Source organism: Apodemus sylvaticus, chromosome 3, assembly GCF_947179515.1.
Source record: "Apodemus sylvaticus chromosome 3, mApoSyl1.1, whole genome shotgun sequence".
Taxonomy (NCBI): Eukaryota; Metazoa; Chordata; class Mammalia; order Rodentia; family Muridae; genus Apodemus; species Apodemus sylvaticus.
The window spans coordinates 164,764,511-164,781,666 of NC_067474.1; the positions used below are offsets into that span (position 1 = coordinate 164,764,511).

General features: G+C 48.5%; 1 protein-coding gene across 4 annotated transcripts in view; it reads left to right on the forward strand.

Annotated features, from left to right (window-relative positions):
• Positions 1–555: 555 nt before the first annotated feature.
• Positions 556–17,156, forward strand: part of Clstn1 (calsyntenin 1) — a 78,149-nt gene continuing 61,548 nt past the window's right edge. For 3 of the 4 annotated variants that reach the window (XM_052178211.1, XM_052178212.1, XM_052178214.1), the window contains exon 1: positions 557–894. In XM_052178211.1, coding sequence (XP_052034171.1) covers positions 804–894 — 91 coding nt within the window. In that variant the 5' untranslated portion in view covers positions 557–803. Of the gene's footprint in view, positions 895–17,156 lie in introns of all 4 variants that reach the window. The other variant, XM_052178213.1, reaches the window with a different exon arrangement.

Here is a 17,156-nt window from a genome sequence, read left to right on the forward strand (position 1 = left end):
TATCGCGCTACAAGCCTATAAACCACAAAAGGTTCCTACGGTTAATCAGGAGTCCCTGGAGTCAAAAGTTCCTTTCCAAACCCCCAGACTGGAGCTGGAGTCACCCTAGGCTGTTTACCAAACACATTGGGATGAGTTGTGTCCCTCACAAGCTCCGCTCATCATCTCCATTCGGCAGGGGAGGTCACTGAGGTGCTTGGAGGTGACACGGCTTGGATGAAGTGGCCGGGTCCTGGAGCTCTGAGGCCCTAGGGAACGACAGGACAAGTCCTCGAGTTCGGAAACCGAGGCGCGGACCCCCAGGAGCTTTGGGGGGCTTCCAGGTGCAGCGTCCAGGGTCGCGCGCGAGGAGGAGGAGTGGATGCTCCGGGGCGGCCGCGGGCAGGGGGCGCGTCCTGCGGGTCCCTCCGGCGGCTCCCAGGCCAATCCTCCTCGGCGCGTCCCCGCAGGCGCGCTCCGAGGGCTCAGCCTGTGGACTCGCGCACCCGCGGAGCGGGGAGCGTGCGCGCGCGCTCTCCCTCCCCGCCCCGCCCGCCGCCACCCCGCCCCCGGCCGGGTACCCTCGCCGGACCCGAGAGAGAGCGCCGCCGCCATCTTAGCCGCCGCCGCCGCCGCCTCCAGCGCAGCGCTGCCGACGAGGGGAGGGCGCGCGCGGCCCAGCAGCACGGCGGCTGCCGCTCCCATCCCGGTGCTCGCCGCGCCGCCCAGCCGCCGGCCCCCGGTTGCCCGCGCCCCTCTCGGCGTCCCGCGCGACTCCCTGCTGCTTCCGCGTCGGGCCGGCCGTGGCGCCCCGAGCCCGAGCGATGCTGCGCCGCCCTGCGCCCGCGCTGGCTCCGGCCGTCCGGCTGCTGCTGGCGGGGCTGCTGTGCGGCGGCGGGGTCTGGGCCGCGCGAGGTAAGCGGCGGGGCGCGGTGAGCCGGGTGCGGGAGCCATAACCCGGTGCAAGGTTGGGCCGAGTGCAGAAGTCATGCGGGGCCGCGGGGTTCGGGTCGGGGCCGGGTGCGGGAACCGTGCTCGGGTGCAAGGTGGGGGGCTGAGTGTGGGGGTCATGCGGGGCGGAGGGGTTACGGGCAAGGTGGGTTTAGTGCTGCAGTCTTGCAGGGCCTCTGGGTTTGGGGCCGAGTGCGGGAATCATGCCAGAGCCCAGGGTTCGGGTCCTAGTGCGCGCATTGTATCAGGCAAGGTTGGGGTCCGAGTGTGGGGGATCGTGCCGAGGCCCAGGGTTCGGATACGAGTGTGCGAATCACATTGGGCAAGGTTTGGGTCCGAGTTCGGGAATGGTAACCGGGTGCAAGGAGGGGACAGAGCGCAGGAGTCGTGCAGGGCCGCGGGGTTTGGGTCCGAGTGTGGGAATTGGGCCAGGGCCCAGGGTTCTGGTCCGAGTCCGCGCGTCGTCTTGGGCGAGGCAGGGATCTCGGTGCGCAAATCGTCTCCGGCAAGGTTTGGGGCCCAGATTGTATCAGGTGCATAGGTGCAGGACCCAGTGCGGGATTAGTGTCAGCGCTCAGGGATCGGTGCCGAGTGAGGTAGTGTCGCTGGGGCGCGGAGTTCCGACCCGACGGTGTGACTGATTGCCTGGGCGCGGGGCTCCGGGTTGAGTGCGGAACGTCGAGCCCGCTTGCTACGTGAGGTTCAGGTTCAGGCGCTCAGAGAAGAGCTCCGGAGAACCTTGGCGCGCGCTGCAGATGCCTGGGGAAGCCAATTTCGTTCCCGGGCGGGGCACCCGGGCCTTGACTGTCCTGGTTGTAGCCCCAGGGTGCGTGGGGTTCTGGTCGGGGCGATCTGGGGACGCGCGGTGGGGGTCAGCCCACTTTCCAGTAGCGCACTAAGCCTGGGGTGGGGGCGCGCCCCTGGGTGGGCTGCAGTGTACGAGAGTTAGGTGATCAGCCTAGGGATGCACGCACGGATTTTGGTGTGTGCTTACATAAGATTCCACTCCTCCGCATCACTTTCCCAAGATCCCGGTTTTCTGCTGCGGCTAGGTGGACACCACGACTTCGCCCCTTTTCGCCTCCTCTCCGCGTCCTTTAAACGTGCTTTCGGAAGTAGCAGAGGCGAAAACTCGCTTCCTTCCCACCTTTTTGCCCAAAGACGAAATTGAGAAGGTGTTTGTGATCACTTTTCATCCACCAGTGTGAACAATATTCATCTCCCGCAGCTTTCTTCAGAGTGGTCACCAGGCTCGTGTGACCACCACAGAGACCAGCCAGCCCCGCTAATTTCTTAGGAGTGTAGGAGGAAATATTTCCTTGCTGATTGTTTTAAATCTTCATCCACTTCAACTAAACATTTTACCTGCCTTCTGATATTGACTGAGCTTGCCACCAAAACCGCTTACGCATTGCAGATAAAGGCTTCTGAATGGAACTTGAAACCACCGTAAACACTTTCCTTGGTCTTAAAGTATTCCAGGTATATAGTCTGTAGAGTGCTCGAATCTATTTTCTTCGAGTGTGTATTTTGGAAATCAAAAGAGCTATGTGGGAGGAAGAGTGATAGAAGTCTGGGTGAGATGGTCACGTAATAACTTTGCAAGCTTTAAAAAAAAGATTCTTTTTCTCCTCGGCCTGATGTAGGAGAGTTGTGCTCACAAAAAGGTCAGGAGAGGGCAAAGCACCCTTTGTTCCAAAGCGTCACACAGAGGGCGATAAACTGAAAACTTCTTTTATTCCATCTAGAACATTCTGTCCATTCTTGTCAAATTCAGCACCTTGCCACTAAGTATCTAATTACTGTGCACTTGATTTTTTTTTTTAAAGTTTCATCAAACCAAGTATGAAATGAGATCTGAACCCTGATATATTTAAGAGGGAGAAGAGTCAAGTGTTGCTTCTTTTGGAAAAAGAAAAAAAGAACAAACCGGAACATGAGAGGAGGGGAGGGCTGGGTTGGGTGTTTTGGAAGCAGTTCAAGTAATATTTGGTTGAGTTGGTAATAGCATTGCTTACTTGAATCGCTGCTTTTAAAGTATGTTCCTACATCTCCCTACACCACTTCTCATCATTAACTGCTTGAGTAAGCTGTAGTTCGGTCTCACCTGATTACTCTCATTACGGCTGAGAGGAATGTGAAATCTCCAACGTCTTCAGAGTAAAATTGTTCGAACATCCGTTTTTCTTTTGCATTTTGTCATTTGGTGTTTTTTCCCCCCCAGCTTTCATGGTGATGAATGTTCCATGACATGCTAATGCAACAATTTCAGTTTGAAATGTTACAAATGAGTTTTATATGTAAATATGCGATTTCCGGAGGCACCTTCCCTGGGCTCAGTCTTTCAGTGAACATCTGAGTCCTCCCTGCAACCTTGGTGCTGGGGACGGAGCCCAGGGCTGGTAGGTAGGCTGGGCAGGCGCTCTGCTCCCGAGCCGCACTGAGCCGCACTGCCCTGTCCCTTCAGTATTCCCGTTTGTTTCTTGTTGCAGGATGGAATGGCATAAGCTGTTGGTCATCCCTCCATATGCCTTGAATGGTTGTGACTGAGGTAAAGGTCACGTGCAGATTTACAGTGATGATGATAGACATCCTAGTATAAAATTGCAGTGGACTATTAATTAGTTGTCTCCCGGCGCTCCCCAGATTGCCCTGTGTAGCCTTGGCTGTCCTGGAACCTACTCTGTAGACCAGGCTGGCCTCGAATTTAAAAATCTGCCTGCCTCTGCCTCCCAAGTGCTGGGACTAAAGGCGTACGCCACCACTGCCTGGCTTTTAAATAGTTGTCTCTTTTTTTTGTTGTTGTTTTTTTTTTTTTTTTTCCATCTTTGAGATTGTCTCACTCTCAAAGTGTAGCCCGGAACTTGCTGTGTAGACCAGGCTGGTCCCGAACTTGTGATTCCCTGGGCCCTTTTCCCCCTTGCTGAGGTTACATATATGCGCCTCTTGTCTGGCTAATTCAGTTTTGTTTGTTTTGTTGTTGTTTTTTTAAGAGTAGTATAGAATTTCACTTTAATTTAAAAAAATCCAAATATTCAAATCAAAATACTAGAAGTCTCTGCGTGTCCTGGACGGTCTGGTCCCAGCAGCTTCTTATTTACCCAAGGAGACTGGGAAATATGGTCAGGGATCAGAAATTGAGTACAGAAAATAGAAAGCTACATGGAGGTGAGATACACACATACTCTCTCTCTCTCTCTCTCTCTCTCTCTGTCTCTCTCTCTCCTTGCTTTTTCAATTTTTGAATTTGGTTTTTTTTTTTGAGACAGGGTTTCTCTTTGTAGCCCTGGCTATCCTGGAACTCACTCTGTAGACCAGGCTGGTCTCGAACTCAGAAATCTGCCTGCCTCTGCCTCCCAGAGTGCTGGGATTATAGGCATGCGCCACCACAGCCGGGCTCTCCTTGCTTTTCAAGACAGGGTTTCTCTGTGTAACAGCTCTGACTGTCCTGGAGCTAGCTTTGTAGACCAGGCTGCCTCAGAGATCCTTCTACCTATCCCTCCTGCGTGTTGAGATCACCACTGCCTGGCAAAATGTTCACACGGACTTCTCACAGCCTAACATCGAAATATTAGCGTTTTTTTGTTTGTTTGTTTGTTTTGTTTTGTTTTATTTTGTTTCTGTTCTTTTTGTCTTCAAAAATCAAAATGCCAGCAGCAAACCATATATTAGGAGCACCTAAGCCCTCCTTGATGGCCTGTTTGACAGCTTCTGTTTCTCTAGAGACACAGGTGCTGGCTTGGGGATTGAGCCCAGGGTCTTGCATGTGGCAGAAGACACATATGCTGAGTTACATCTCCTGCCCTGCACCCCCATCTGAAATATTCTCTCTCTCTGAACCCCCATTCTTCCATTCTCTATCTCACCTGATCATTTCTGCATAGCGCTTACCCCATTGAGTTGTTTTACATTTTTTAAAAACAATTTTTAGGGCTGGTGAGATGGCTCAGCAGTTAAGAACACTGACTGCTCTCCCGAAGGTCCTGAGTTCGAATCCCAGCAACCACATGGTGGCTCACAACCATCCGTAATGAGATCTGACCCCTCTTCTGGTGTGTCTGAAGACAGCTACGGTGTACTTACATATAATAAATAAATCTTTAAAAAAAAAAAAAAACAATTTTTATTTATTATTATATGTGAGTACACTGTAGCTGTCTTCAGACACACCAGAAGAGAGCATCAGATCCCATTACAGATGTTTGTAAGCCACCATGCGGTTGCTGGGATTTGAACTCGGGACTTTTGAAAGAGCAGTCAGTGCTCTTACCTGCTGAGCCATCTCTCCAGCCCTTACATTTTTATTATTATTATTGGGGAGAGGAGATCACACTAGCTAGCCATCTTGCTAGCCCCTGTTAAATAGGTTTTTAGAAATAACTTTGAGGCCCGGCAGTAGTGGTGCATGTCTTTAACCCCAGCGCTTGGGAGGCAGAGGCAGGTGGATTTCTGAGTTTGAGGCCAGCCTGGTCTACAGAGTGAGTTCCAGGACAGCCAGGGCTACACAGAGAAATCCAGTCTGGGAAAACTCAAAAAAAAAAAAAAAAAAAAAAGAAAGAACTTTGAGGTGGTGGGGATTATTAAATACAGAATTTAATATTATCCCTAGTCAAACATTTATTTGGACCTGTAAATGCAGAATAATTAATAAAATGTTACTAATCCTTAGTGTGTCATAGTTTAAAAAATCTTTTTCCCCCAGTGTTCCTACCTGCTGAGCCATCGCTCCAGCCCTTTTTTTTTTTTTTTTTTTTTTTTTTTTTTTTTTTTTTTTGTGGCAGGGTTTCTGTGTAGCTCTGGTTGTTCTGGAACTTTTTTGGCTTCTTAGAGATCCGCCTGCCTCTGCCTCCCACGTGCTGGGATCAAAGGCGTGAGCCACCATCGCCGGGCCTGTAGTTTTATTTTTAAGTCAACAAGAACAACTCAGTTATAAGAACATGGCCTGAAGTGACATTTGTGAAATATAGCATGTTTATATTGAAATCAGAAAATGCTATAATTGTAACAAGTTTCAGTAGTTGTAACATTCAAGTCTGAATGTTTAAAATGATAAACTTGAAAATAAGGTTTCTTTTTGTTTTTTTTGTTTTTTTTAACAAAACTGGAAAAAATATTACAACTCAGGTAATTATGAACACCTGTAATCCTGGCTCTTGGGAGACAGAGGCAGAAGAATCAGGTTTGAGATCATTGTCCAACTAGCTTGGGCCATAGGAGAGTGTGCTTCGATCAAATAAACAGGTTGCATTATTTTCTCCATTGCTTTGTATGACAGGAAAATGTGATTTTTTTTTTCTTGATAGAATTTTCATTTAAAAGAACTGAAACAGGACTGGTGGGATGGCTCAATGGGTAAGGCACTCTTCATTACATATGACTGATCGTAAGGTGCATGTTTAGGACACACATGGTAGGAGAAAACAGACTCCCTTAAGTTATGTACTCTGATCTCCATACTTGTGCCATGACATGCAAGCTTCCTCATGAAAATACATAAATATAATAAGGAAAAACACTCAAAAGTAGAACCGAGGGCTGGGGAGATGGCTCAGTGGTTGAGTCTCACTGTTGCAGAGGACCTAGGTCGGGTTCCTGGAGGCTTCTCACCATCAGTCATTCCGGTTCCAGTGGATCTGGTTCCCTCTTCTGGTCTCCAAAGGTACTGCACACATATCACCACATACATGCAGGCAAAATACACATAAAAATTAGAGCTGAAAAAAAAACTTTAAAATTGAAACAAACCAGGCGTGATGAGGTATCCCTGTCATTATAGCACTGAGGAGGTTGAAGCAGGAGGGTTGCCACAAGTTCGAAGCCAGCCTAGTTCTGCAGTGAGTTCCAGGCCAGTGCCAGAGCCCGTGTACCTCACATATTCTGGTTGCGGCTGCAGAACATTTTAGGTTGCTTTTCCTGTGGTTTTGATTTGGTGGGAGCAGAGTTTCTCAGAAGGAACTCCATCTTTGCAAATGGACATTTAAGATGCCTTTTCTCCTGTAAAATGCAGCTTACATAGAACTCGAGGAATGTTCTCTTCATTGTTCAAAAACCCAAACGCCACAGTGCCCTGTAGACACAGCCGAGGCTATGGAAAGGCCACAGTCGGGAGCTGCATGCAGTGACGGCCCCTCCGCAAACATATTCTCTGTGAGGGCCACCACAGCGGAGATGAGACATCGCACTTGCAGCGCCCTTTGTCTCCAGCATTTGAGCTGTGATTTTGCTTGTCTTATCATTTAGGATGGTATTACTAGAGCAGACATTTCCACAGGAACCGGTGCTGTGTGCCCCCCCTTTTTTTTTAAAGGTTCTCAGCAAAGATTGAATTACTTCAAAGTAACTGAATATAGATATATACTGAAAACCCTGTAAACGCGTCTGAAGGTCAGTTTCCTTCCACTCCAACCCCAGCAGGAAGAGCTTGGCAGGGAACGCACCAGAGGAAGGTCTGTGTTTTCCTTTGTACCTTTTCTGTCAGAGGTGGACATTGTCTGAGTCACCTGCTTCAGGTCAGCTCCCAGGGGCTCTGGTTGAGTCTCCTCCCAGCTTCTCTGTTTAACCCACTCTTCATCTCCTGGGTGTTGGGTAAACAGCTTCTAAACTCACTCTTGAGGTCAAAAGAAAGCCAGCGTCCCCCTATCCATTTAAAAACGTAATTGCCTGATAGTTATGTTGTAGCTGGAACTCAGGGCCCTGTGTGTACTAAGCAAGGGTCCTGGCACCAAGCCTAACACTCCCTTTGAAACAACACTATGAGCACTGGAGCTCTGGCTCAGCGACTAAAGCCACCGAGTGCTATATAGAAGGTACTGGGTTCAAATCCCGGCAGCCACTGTGGTTTTGGGCCCTCTTCTGATGTCTGCACACAGCTACAGTGCAAACGTATGAATAAAATATATTTAAAAGGGCTGGGTGGTGGTGGCGCACGCCTGTAATCCCAGCACTCTGGGAGGCAGAGGCAGGCGGATTTCTGAGCTTGAGGCCAGCCTGGTCTACAGAGTGAGTTCCAGGACAGCAAGGACTATACAGAGAAACCCTGTCTCGAAAAAACCAAATCCAAAAAAACCAAAAAAAAAAAAAAATTTGTGTGTGTGTGTGTGTGTGTGTGTGTGTATTTAAAAGAAAAGAAACAACACTATAGAGGTAGAATTCACAAACCATAAAATTTGTGTGTGTGTGTGTGTGTGTGTGTGTGTGTTTGACGTCAGGTGTCTTTTTTGCCCTTCAGCTTATATTGTGATCCAGGGTTCACCATTTGGCTAGACTGCCTAGCCAGTGAATCCAAATGTCTCCATTTTTACCCCAGGAATAGGATGTTTGACCTTCATAATAACCATGCCCTGTGTTTACATGGGAACTGGTGATCTGAACTCAGAACCCTGTGTTTGTGCAGCAGAACATTAATCTCTCTCTCTCTCTCTCTTTCTCACCCCTACCTTAGGAGACAGTCTTATATAGCTCTGCCTCCCCCCCCCTCCAGTTTGCCATACAGCCAAGATTAACCTTGCAAGTCTGATCCCCCTGTCTCCTGCCCCCACCCCAGTGCATGCTGGGATTATAGACATGTACTCCCCTACAGAGTTTATAGGGTGCTGAGATGGAACCTGAGATTAACCATTTAAAGCGTACCATTTGGTGATGCTGACACCCTCACTACAGTCGAATTCCAGCCCATCCCAAACCCAGTGCACAGCGGAAGTCACGCCCCATGCCTCTGGCAGGCTCTGGTTTTCCGTCTGGCTTTCCTAGTGTTCTCAAAGTACAGCCCAAGCCTCTTCCTTTAAGCATATTCTCAAAGTTAATCAGTATTGCAGCGTGTGTCAGAACTTCATTAAAGTTTTTGGTCAACTAATACTCTGCTGTGCTACATTTTATGTATTTATTCATCAGTCGGGAGGTGTTGGGTTATGGCCACTTAGTGCCTTTTCTATATTATGAACGTTTACGCACAAGATTTTGAGGGCGAGTCGTAAGATTTCTTGAGTATATATGTAGGAGTGGGAGTTGTAGGTCTTATGGTAACTCCTCCTTCTTCCTCTCTCTCTCTCTCTCTCTCTCTCTCTCTCTCTCTCTCTCTCTCTCTCTCTCTTCTTTCTTTTTTTTTTTGAGACAGGGTTTCTCTGTGTAGCCCTGGCTGTCCTGGAACTCATACTGTAGACCAGGCTGGCCTCGAACTCAGAAATCCGCCTGCCTCTGCCTCCTAAGTGCTGGGAGCCACCACTGCGGAATCTTTCTCTCCTCTTTCCTCCTCCTCCTCCTCCTCCTCCTCCTCCTCCTCCTCCTCCTCCTCCTCCTCTTCCTCCTCCCCCTCCCCTCCTCCACTTCCTCCTCCTCCTGGCCTGAACTCTCTGAGTAGCTCAGGCTCACCTTGGTTTTCTGATCCTGTTGCCAAGGAGAGAGACCCCAGGCTTGCGCCACCGGCCCTGGGTACTTTTGGTTTAACCCAGAGGCTCCGCTGTCCTTTGACTTTTATGGTGGCCCCGGGGAGGATTCGCTCAAACCCCACATTCACAGCTGTCTGTTCTTAAGCCCTAGGCTGCTCATTTTCTCCTACTGAGGCAAGAAAGTATTTCACCTAACCGGTTCCCTCCTCGTGTCATCTCTCCATCCACCCCCACCCCACCCCGATACAAAGCCGCTTTTTCTCCCGCCTGGATTTCCTATTCGGTGAATCCTATCACTCTTTCCTATCTTGGCGTCATCACCGCCTCGGCTCTTTGTCACCTTTCACTCTGCGAGGCCCGCAGCGCTTTGTGGCTTTGTTCTGAGGACTTCCAATACTTAAACATTTGTATTCCACACGAAACTGAGAATGCCCTTCGGACTTCTGATCCGTCTTCCTCCGCCTCCATGAGCACACTAGTGTGTGCTGTCACACCCGTTATGGGTTTTGGGCAACAGACACACATTCACACACATTCGTGTGCACATTTTTTGAAACAGGGTCCTACCCTGTGTCCCAGACTGGCTTAGAACTTGTTCTGTCCCTGGAGCCAGCCTTTAGCACTCCGCAGGCCCCCTTCTGCAGCCTTGCAAGTGAACCAGCCAGTGCAAACCCACCCTCCCAGCTGACGCCCACCTCTGGCCTCTCAACTTCAGTCTTCTAACAGCCTCAGGACGAAGGCCGCCCCTTCGTTGTGCGCACAACACCTTGCCAGAGACATGTCATTTCTAAGTCCATCAGAGGCAGTGAGAGGAAGTGGGGTTGCTGCCTGATTGGGGGGATTAAAACTCTGCGCCAAACAGACTGTGTTTACCTTTTGAATATGTTGACTAATTCCTGCCAGCTTCGTGTTGGATATGGAATTAGCACCTAGGACGGCAGTCATTAAAATCCACGGCTAATTCCTCGTCTCTTTTTTCCTGCCGTGCATTTCAAACATTTATCAATGTACACACGGACTTGGCTATGATTTTTTTTTCCTGGTGTTCTCTGGGTAAAAACTGTGGAAGAACAGTGGGGTGGCGGCTGGCAGGAGGGCGGCAGCCAGCTTTGTGCCTGAGCCCTGTTACAGTGCCGCATTAATGGCTGAACGCCTTGGAAGTCCTCAGGGAAGGGTGTAAACCCGAGTTGGTGAGGGCTGATCTTGCTTCAGAGCATTTGCAAATATCTTCATACCTGTACTGGCTGGTTTTGTGTCAACCTGGAGTTATCACAGAGAAAGGAGCCTCCCTTGAGGAAATGCCTCCATGAGTCCAGCTGTGGGCATTTTCTCAATTAGTGATCAAGCGGGGAGGGCCCATTGTGGGTGGTTCCATCTCTGGGCTGGTGGTCCTGGGTTCTATAGGAAAGCAAGCTGAGCAAGCCAGGGGAAGCAAGCCAGTAAGAAACATCCCTCTATGGCCTCTGCATCAGCTCCTGCTTCCTGACCTGTGTGAGTTCCAGTCCTGACTTCCCTTAGAGATGAACAGCAATGTGGAAGTGTAAGCTGAATAAACCCTTTCCTCCCCAACTTGCTTCTTGGTCATGATGTTTGTGCAGGAATAGGAACCCTGACTAACACAATACCCCTATGTGTGATTCCTTGGTAAAGCGTTATTTTGCTTGGCAAAAGTTTAAACAGACCCTGCCCAGGTGTATGTGGGTGGGCTTGCTTAGCAAAGGGGTGATTAGGACATATCATCTATACATCAAAGTCTCAAATGTAAAATAAATATCCTGTGGCTAGAGAGACAGCCTCACCATTGAGAGTCTTGCCGTTCTTACAGAGGACCTGAGTTGGTTCCTAGCATTCTTACCAGGCAGCTCACAGCCACCTGTAATTCTTGCTTCGGGGGATCAGATGTTCTCCTCTGAGTGCCTCAGGCACAGCACTCACACACACACACACACACACACACACACACACAAATGTGCATGTAGTTAGGAGTGGAGTGTGGCTTAGGGCGCATGCTCTGGCCGTGCGTTTGAGCCCCAGATTTGCAAAAGCAAAATGCAGCCAGGGAACCTGGGGAGGTGGCTTGTGCTGAGAGCACACTCTCAGGTTTGGTTCCCAGCACCCCCAGTTCCAGGGCACCCAATGCCCTCAGCCCTCTGAAGGCGGTGCATGCATGCAAACCCCCCCCCCCCCCACACACACATTAAAACAGAATACAGCCATAGAGACCTTGACTCCTGGGCGGGCTCAGCGGGTAAAGGCGCTTGGAAGGAGAGAACTGAGCTCTGAAGATTGTTCTCCAGACTTCACTGTGTGCTCTGGTGCATGACCTCATGATCCTGTCCACCTACATATAATAAATACAAATAAAACCGTACATGCATCTTCTATATGAGCTGGGTCTGCGATGTAGGCACACACACTGCCATCAGGCTGTCCCCAGTCCTGGACAGTGTCATGTTGCTCCAGTTCTGGGGACTTTAATAGCCAGGGCTGCACTATCTCTATTTGTTTCAGTAAAATGTTTTAGAGACCATTTATGGTGAGTGATACATTGTTGCTTATTTAACTGGTTGAGTTTATTGATCCTTAAAAAAAAAAGCTCCTGAATTTTTAATCTTAGCCATTCTGACTGGTGTAAGGTGGAATCTCAGGGTTGTTTTGATTTGCATTTCCCTAATGACTAATGAAGTTGAGCAATTTTTTAAGATGCTTCTCAGCCATCCGAAGTTCTTCGGGTAAAAATTCTTCGTTTAGCTCTGTACCCCATTTTTAATAGGGTTATTTGGTTTTCTGGGGTCTAACTTCTTGAGTTCTTTGTATATATTGGATATTAGCCCTCTATCTGATGTAGGGTTGGTGAAGATCTTTTCCCAATTTGTTGGTTGCTGATTTGTCCTTTTGATGGTGTCCTTTGCCTTACAGAAACTTTATAATTTTATGAGGTCCCATTTGTCAATTTTTGATCTTAGAGCATAAGCTATTGGTGTTCTGTTCAGGAACTTTCCCCCTGTACCGATGTCCTCAAGGGTCTTCCCCAGTTTCTTTTCTATTAGCTTCAGTGTCTGGCTTTATGTGGAGGTCAGGAGACAGCAGATGTTGGTGAGGATGTGGAGAAAGAGGAACACTCCTCCACTGTTGGTGGGGTTGCAAATTAGTACAACCACTCTGGAAATCAGTCTGGTGGTTCCTCAGAAAACTGGGCACGTCACTTCCGGAGGATCCTGCTATACCACTCCTGGGCATATACCCAGAGGATTCCCCAGCAGGTAATAAGGATATGTGCTCCACTATGTTCATAGCAGCCCTATTTATAATAGCCAGAACCTGGAAATAACCCAGGTATCCCTCAACAGAGGAATGGATACAAAAAATGTGGTATATTTACACAATGGAGTACTATTCAGCCATTAGAAACAATGAATTCATGAAATTCTTAGACAAATGGATGGAGATGGAGAACATCATACTAAGTGAGGAAACCCAGACTCAAAAGATTAATCATGGTATGCACTCACTAATAAGTGGATATTAGCCTAGAAAATTGGAATACCCAAAACATAATCCACACATCAAATGATGTAAAAGAAGATCGGAGGAGTGGCCTGGTTCTGGAAAGACTCAGTGTAACAGTATAGGGCAAAACCAGAACAGGGAAGTGGGAAGGGGTGGATGGGAGAACAGGGGGAGGGAAGGGGGCTTATGGGACTTTCGGGGAGTGGGGGGGCCAGAAAAGGAGAAATCATTTGAAATGTAAATTAAAAAAAAATATATATATATATAAAAAGCTATCCTGACTATTCTTAAAAGTACTAAACTTTTTGCCACTTTTATTTATTTATTTATTTATTTATTTATTTATTTATTTATTTATTTATTTAGGTTTTTCGAGACAGGGTTTCTCTGTGTAGCCCTGGCTGTCCTGGAACTCACTCTGTAGACCAGGCTGGCCTCAAACTCAGAAATACACCTGCCTCTGCCTCCCAAGTGCTGGGATTAAAGGCATGCGCCACCACTGCCCGGCTACTTTTTGCCACTTTAAAAAAAAAAAAAAAGTAGGGGTCTGGAGAGGTGGTTCATTGGTTAAGAGCACCGACTGCTCTTCCAGAGGTCCTGAGTTCAAATTCTAGCAACCACATGGTGGCTCACAACCATCTGTAACAGGATCAGATTCCCTCTTCTCCTGTGTCTGAAGACAGCTACAGTGTACTCACATATAGAAAAATAAATAATTTTTTTTAAAGTGGGGCATTTTTTTTCTTTTTTCTTTCTTTTTTTTTTTTGGATTTGGTTTTTTTGAGACAGGGTTTTTCTGTATAGTCCTGGATGTCCTGGAACTCACTCTGTAGACCAGGCTGACCTCGAACTCAGAAATCTGCCTGCCTCTGCCTCCCAGAGTGCTGGGATTACAGGCGTGTGCCACCACTGCCTGGCTCATTTTTTTTTTTTCTTTTTAAAGTGGGGCTTGAGAGAAGGCTCAGTGGTTAAGAGCATTTGTTGTTCTTGTAGATAACTCAGGTTCGAGTCCCAATACCCACAGATGCTCATGACTATCTGTAACTCTAGGGTCTGACATCCTCTTCTGTTCCCATCAGGCACCCAAGTAGGCCAAGGGTGTAAGTGCAGGTAAAACCTCCATACACAAAATAACATAGAAAATGGACTGCTGATGGTGAGTGCGCCTGCGTGGCTGGTCTTTTCCTTTTCCTTGATCTGTTTATTTATTTATTATGTGTAAGAACACTGTAGCTGTCCTCAGACACTCCCGAAGGGGGCGTCAGATCTCATTACGGATGGTTGTGAGTCACTATGTGGTTGCTAGAGTTTGAACTCAGGACCTTTGGAAGAGCAGTTGGTGCTCTTAACCGCTGAGCCATCTCTCCAGCCCCCTGCTTTTCTCTTCTTGTAGGAGGTATTTTCAGGGCCTTAGGTATCAGAGCAATGGCCAGAGACAGAGGGAAAGATGCAGGAACCACGTGGAGTAAGCCGCCCAGGGGATGTCGCCAGCACCTGTTCTGGAGGGAGCAGTGAGCCACTGAGAACAGGAAGGGAAGGCTGGGACTGCAGAGCTGGCAGCAGCCAGACTGCAGAGGTGGAGTGGCCTGTCCAGAGCTGGTTATGACTCTGGGAATGCAGAACGCGGGTAAGCTCAGTTGCGCTCTCTGATTCAGTTAGCTCAGGTGTGTCCCCTGCCTGCGGACGTGGGTCTTGTCCTGTGCCTTCTCAAGGAGACCGGAAATAGAGAGAAGCAGTCACAGTATGGGGCCCTAGGTCTGAGCCTGGCATGGAGCAAAGTCAGAGAGAGCCTGGAGACACCCCCCCATCAATCCCTCAGCTGGAATGAGCGACTGCTTTCTGCTTGAGGGATTGATTCTCAACCCCGTCAGTGTGTCGGTGGAGTAGCACGAGGGCAGCATGAAGGCAGGCATGGCTCTTGGGCTGGGCAAGCATGGGGAAGGCTTGACAGGTGGCTTGGGGGCACAGTCTGAGTTTCCTTTTCAAGTCAAAGCTCAAGGATCTTGGGCCACTTCCCCTCCCTTTCAGGAACTATTTATTGGTGTGCATTACATAAAGCCACGACTGATCAAACGTGCCTAAGAGTTTGTATTAAAGAATTTAGCTAGCTGGGTGGTGGCGGCGCACGCCTGTAATCCCAGCACTTGGGAGGCAGAGGCAGGCGGATTTCTGAGTTCGAGGCCATCCTGGTCTACAGAGTGAGTTCCAGGACAGTCAGGGCTACACAGAGAAACCCTGTCTTGAAAAAAAAACAAAAAACAAACAAATGAAACTGCCCCTTGGATTTTCCAAATTATTTACTCTATATACCTGCTCTATAAGAATCAGCAGGTAAGCCGGGCGGTGGTGGCGCCCGCCTGTAATCCCAGCACTTTGGGAGGCAGAGACAGGCGGATTTCTGAGTTCGAGGCCAGCCTGGTCTACAGAGTGAGCTCCAGGACAGCCAGGGCTACACAGAGAAACCCTGTCTCGAAAAAAAAAAAACAAAAAAAAACAACAAAAAAAAAAAAAAACAAAAGAATCAGCAGGTAAGGACATGGGGCAAAAGTCTTCATTTCTGAACAGCCCTGCCTCTTGTTGTTTGAGACAGGGTTTCTCTGCATAGCGTAGGCTGTCCTAGAACCCACAGAGAGCTGCCTGCCTCTGTCTCCAGAGTGCTGCGTTAAAGTCGTGCACCACCATGCAGGCCCAACAGTCTTGCCTTTTAATTTTAAGGGGAAGTCTCACTGTTGTCCGAGGTTGGACTTGAACTTTTAGCCTCAAGGAATCCTTCCTCAGAGTCTTCAATAACTGAACCTACAAGCTGATTGAATTTTCTTTTAGAAATTCAACTATACGCTGGTAAACTGAGGCAGCTGGCGCAGAAGGTAGTGATGACACCTTGGCCCAGGTAGCAGGATGCTGACAAAATTCAGTCGTATCTGGTCTGGCATTGAGTGAAGTCTCACCTCCTGGATGCTGGGGGTGTATTTTCTCTCTCCTCACCCAGATCCTGCTGTCGTCAACTGGCCCTCAGCACCCTCTGACCTCTGGTATCTTCTGAGCTATACAGCAGTTAAAAGACAGTGGTTCTGACAGTGTTTTCTGGGACCACAGTCATGTGCGATTCCAAGATGATCCAGAGGTCACACGTTGGGTCACTTGTAAATCTACGTGGACAGCCACTTGAAACTCAAATGATATTCTCTACTTGGAAATGTTGGAAACCCTTGAAGTTTCCCAAGTGAGCACAGGAAGTTTACTCAGCCTGGAGTGTCAGTGAGGTAGGAAAACAGTGTAGTCACACACAGACACCATCACGTGGGTAATCACGTGTATGCTGAAGAGATGGGATGAAGAGTTAAGAAGGTGGAGAGAGAGTTCCAGTTTCCTCAGTTCTGCATCAGGGTGAACAGTGGCCTGTCTGTCTGTTTCTCGGGGCCTCAAGGGGGAAGGGCAGAGCCACAAGGGGAGAGAGTGGGAGAGCCTCTGGGTGCCCCTGGATCAGGTCAGGTGGTGTGTCCACCATGGGGGCTGTCTGGCCCTTGCTGAAACCTTGTCTTGCTGTCCCCAGCTCCCCAGTGCTGGGGTTCTGGGCATGGGCTACTTCCTGTTCAGGAACTATTTATTAGTGTGCATTACATAAAGCCATGACTGATCAAACATACCTAAGAGTTTGTATTAAAGAATTTAACTTAAGAATTGCTGTTTGGAGCTGCCCTTGGGTTTTCCAAATTATTTAATCTTTAAGAATCAGATTTACTCTTTTGTAAATCACCATTTCACCAAAGTAAAAATAGAGTGTGTTTTAGAGCCAGCCAGATAGCTCAGCGGGTAAAAGTGCTTGGTGTGGAAGCCCGTTGACTGGTGTCGGGTCCCTGGAGAGAAGCAGCGTCCTCACAGGGTTCTGCTCTGGCCACACATAGGCTGTGACACATGCATGCCCACAGTCAGACACAAAACATCCTGCATTTGTACATACTCCTGTGATAATAGAAACAGGGAACAGAGCCAGAGAGATGGCTTAATGGTTAAGCACACTGGCTGTTCTTACAGAATTGGGCTCAGTTCCCAGCACCCATATTGAAGGTTAAGAGCTGTCTGTAACTCCAGTTTCAGGGGATCCAACATCTTCTGCAGGCAATGCATGCCCAGGGTACCCAGGGATGCATGTAGACAAAAAGCATACATGTAAAATAAAAATAAGTTATCAAAAAATATTAAATCGGGCAGTGGTGGTGCACACACCTTTAGTCCCAGCACTTGAGAGGTAGAGGCAGGTGGATTTCTGAGTTTGAGGACAGCCAGGGCTACACAGAGAAACCTTATCTCGAAAAACCATAAAAAAAAAAA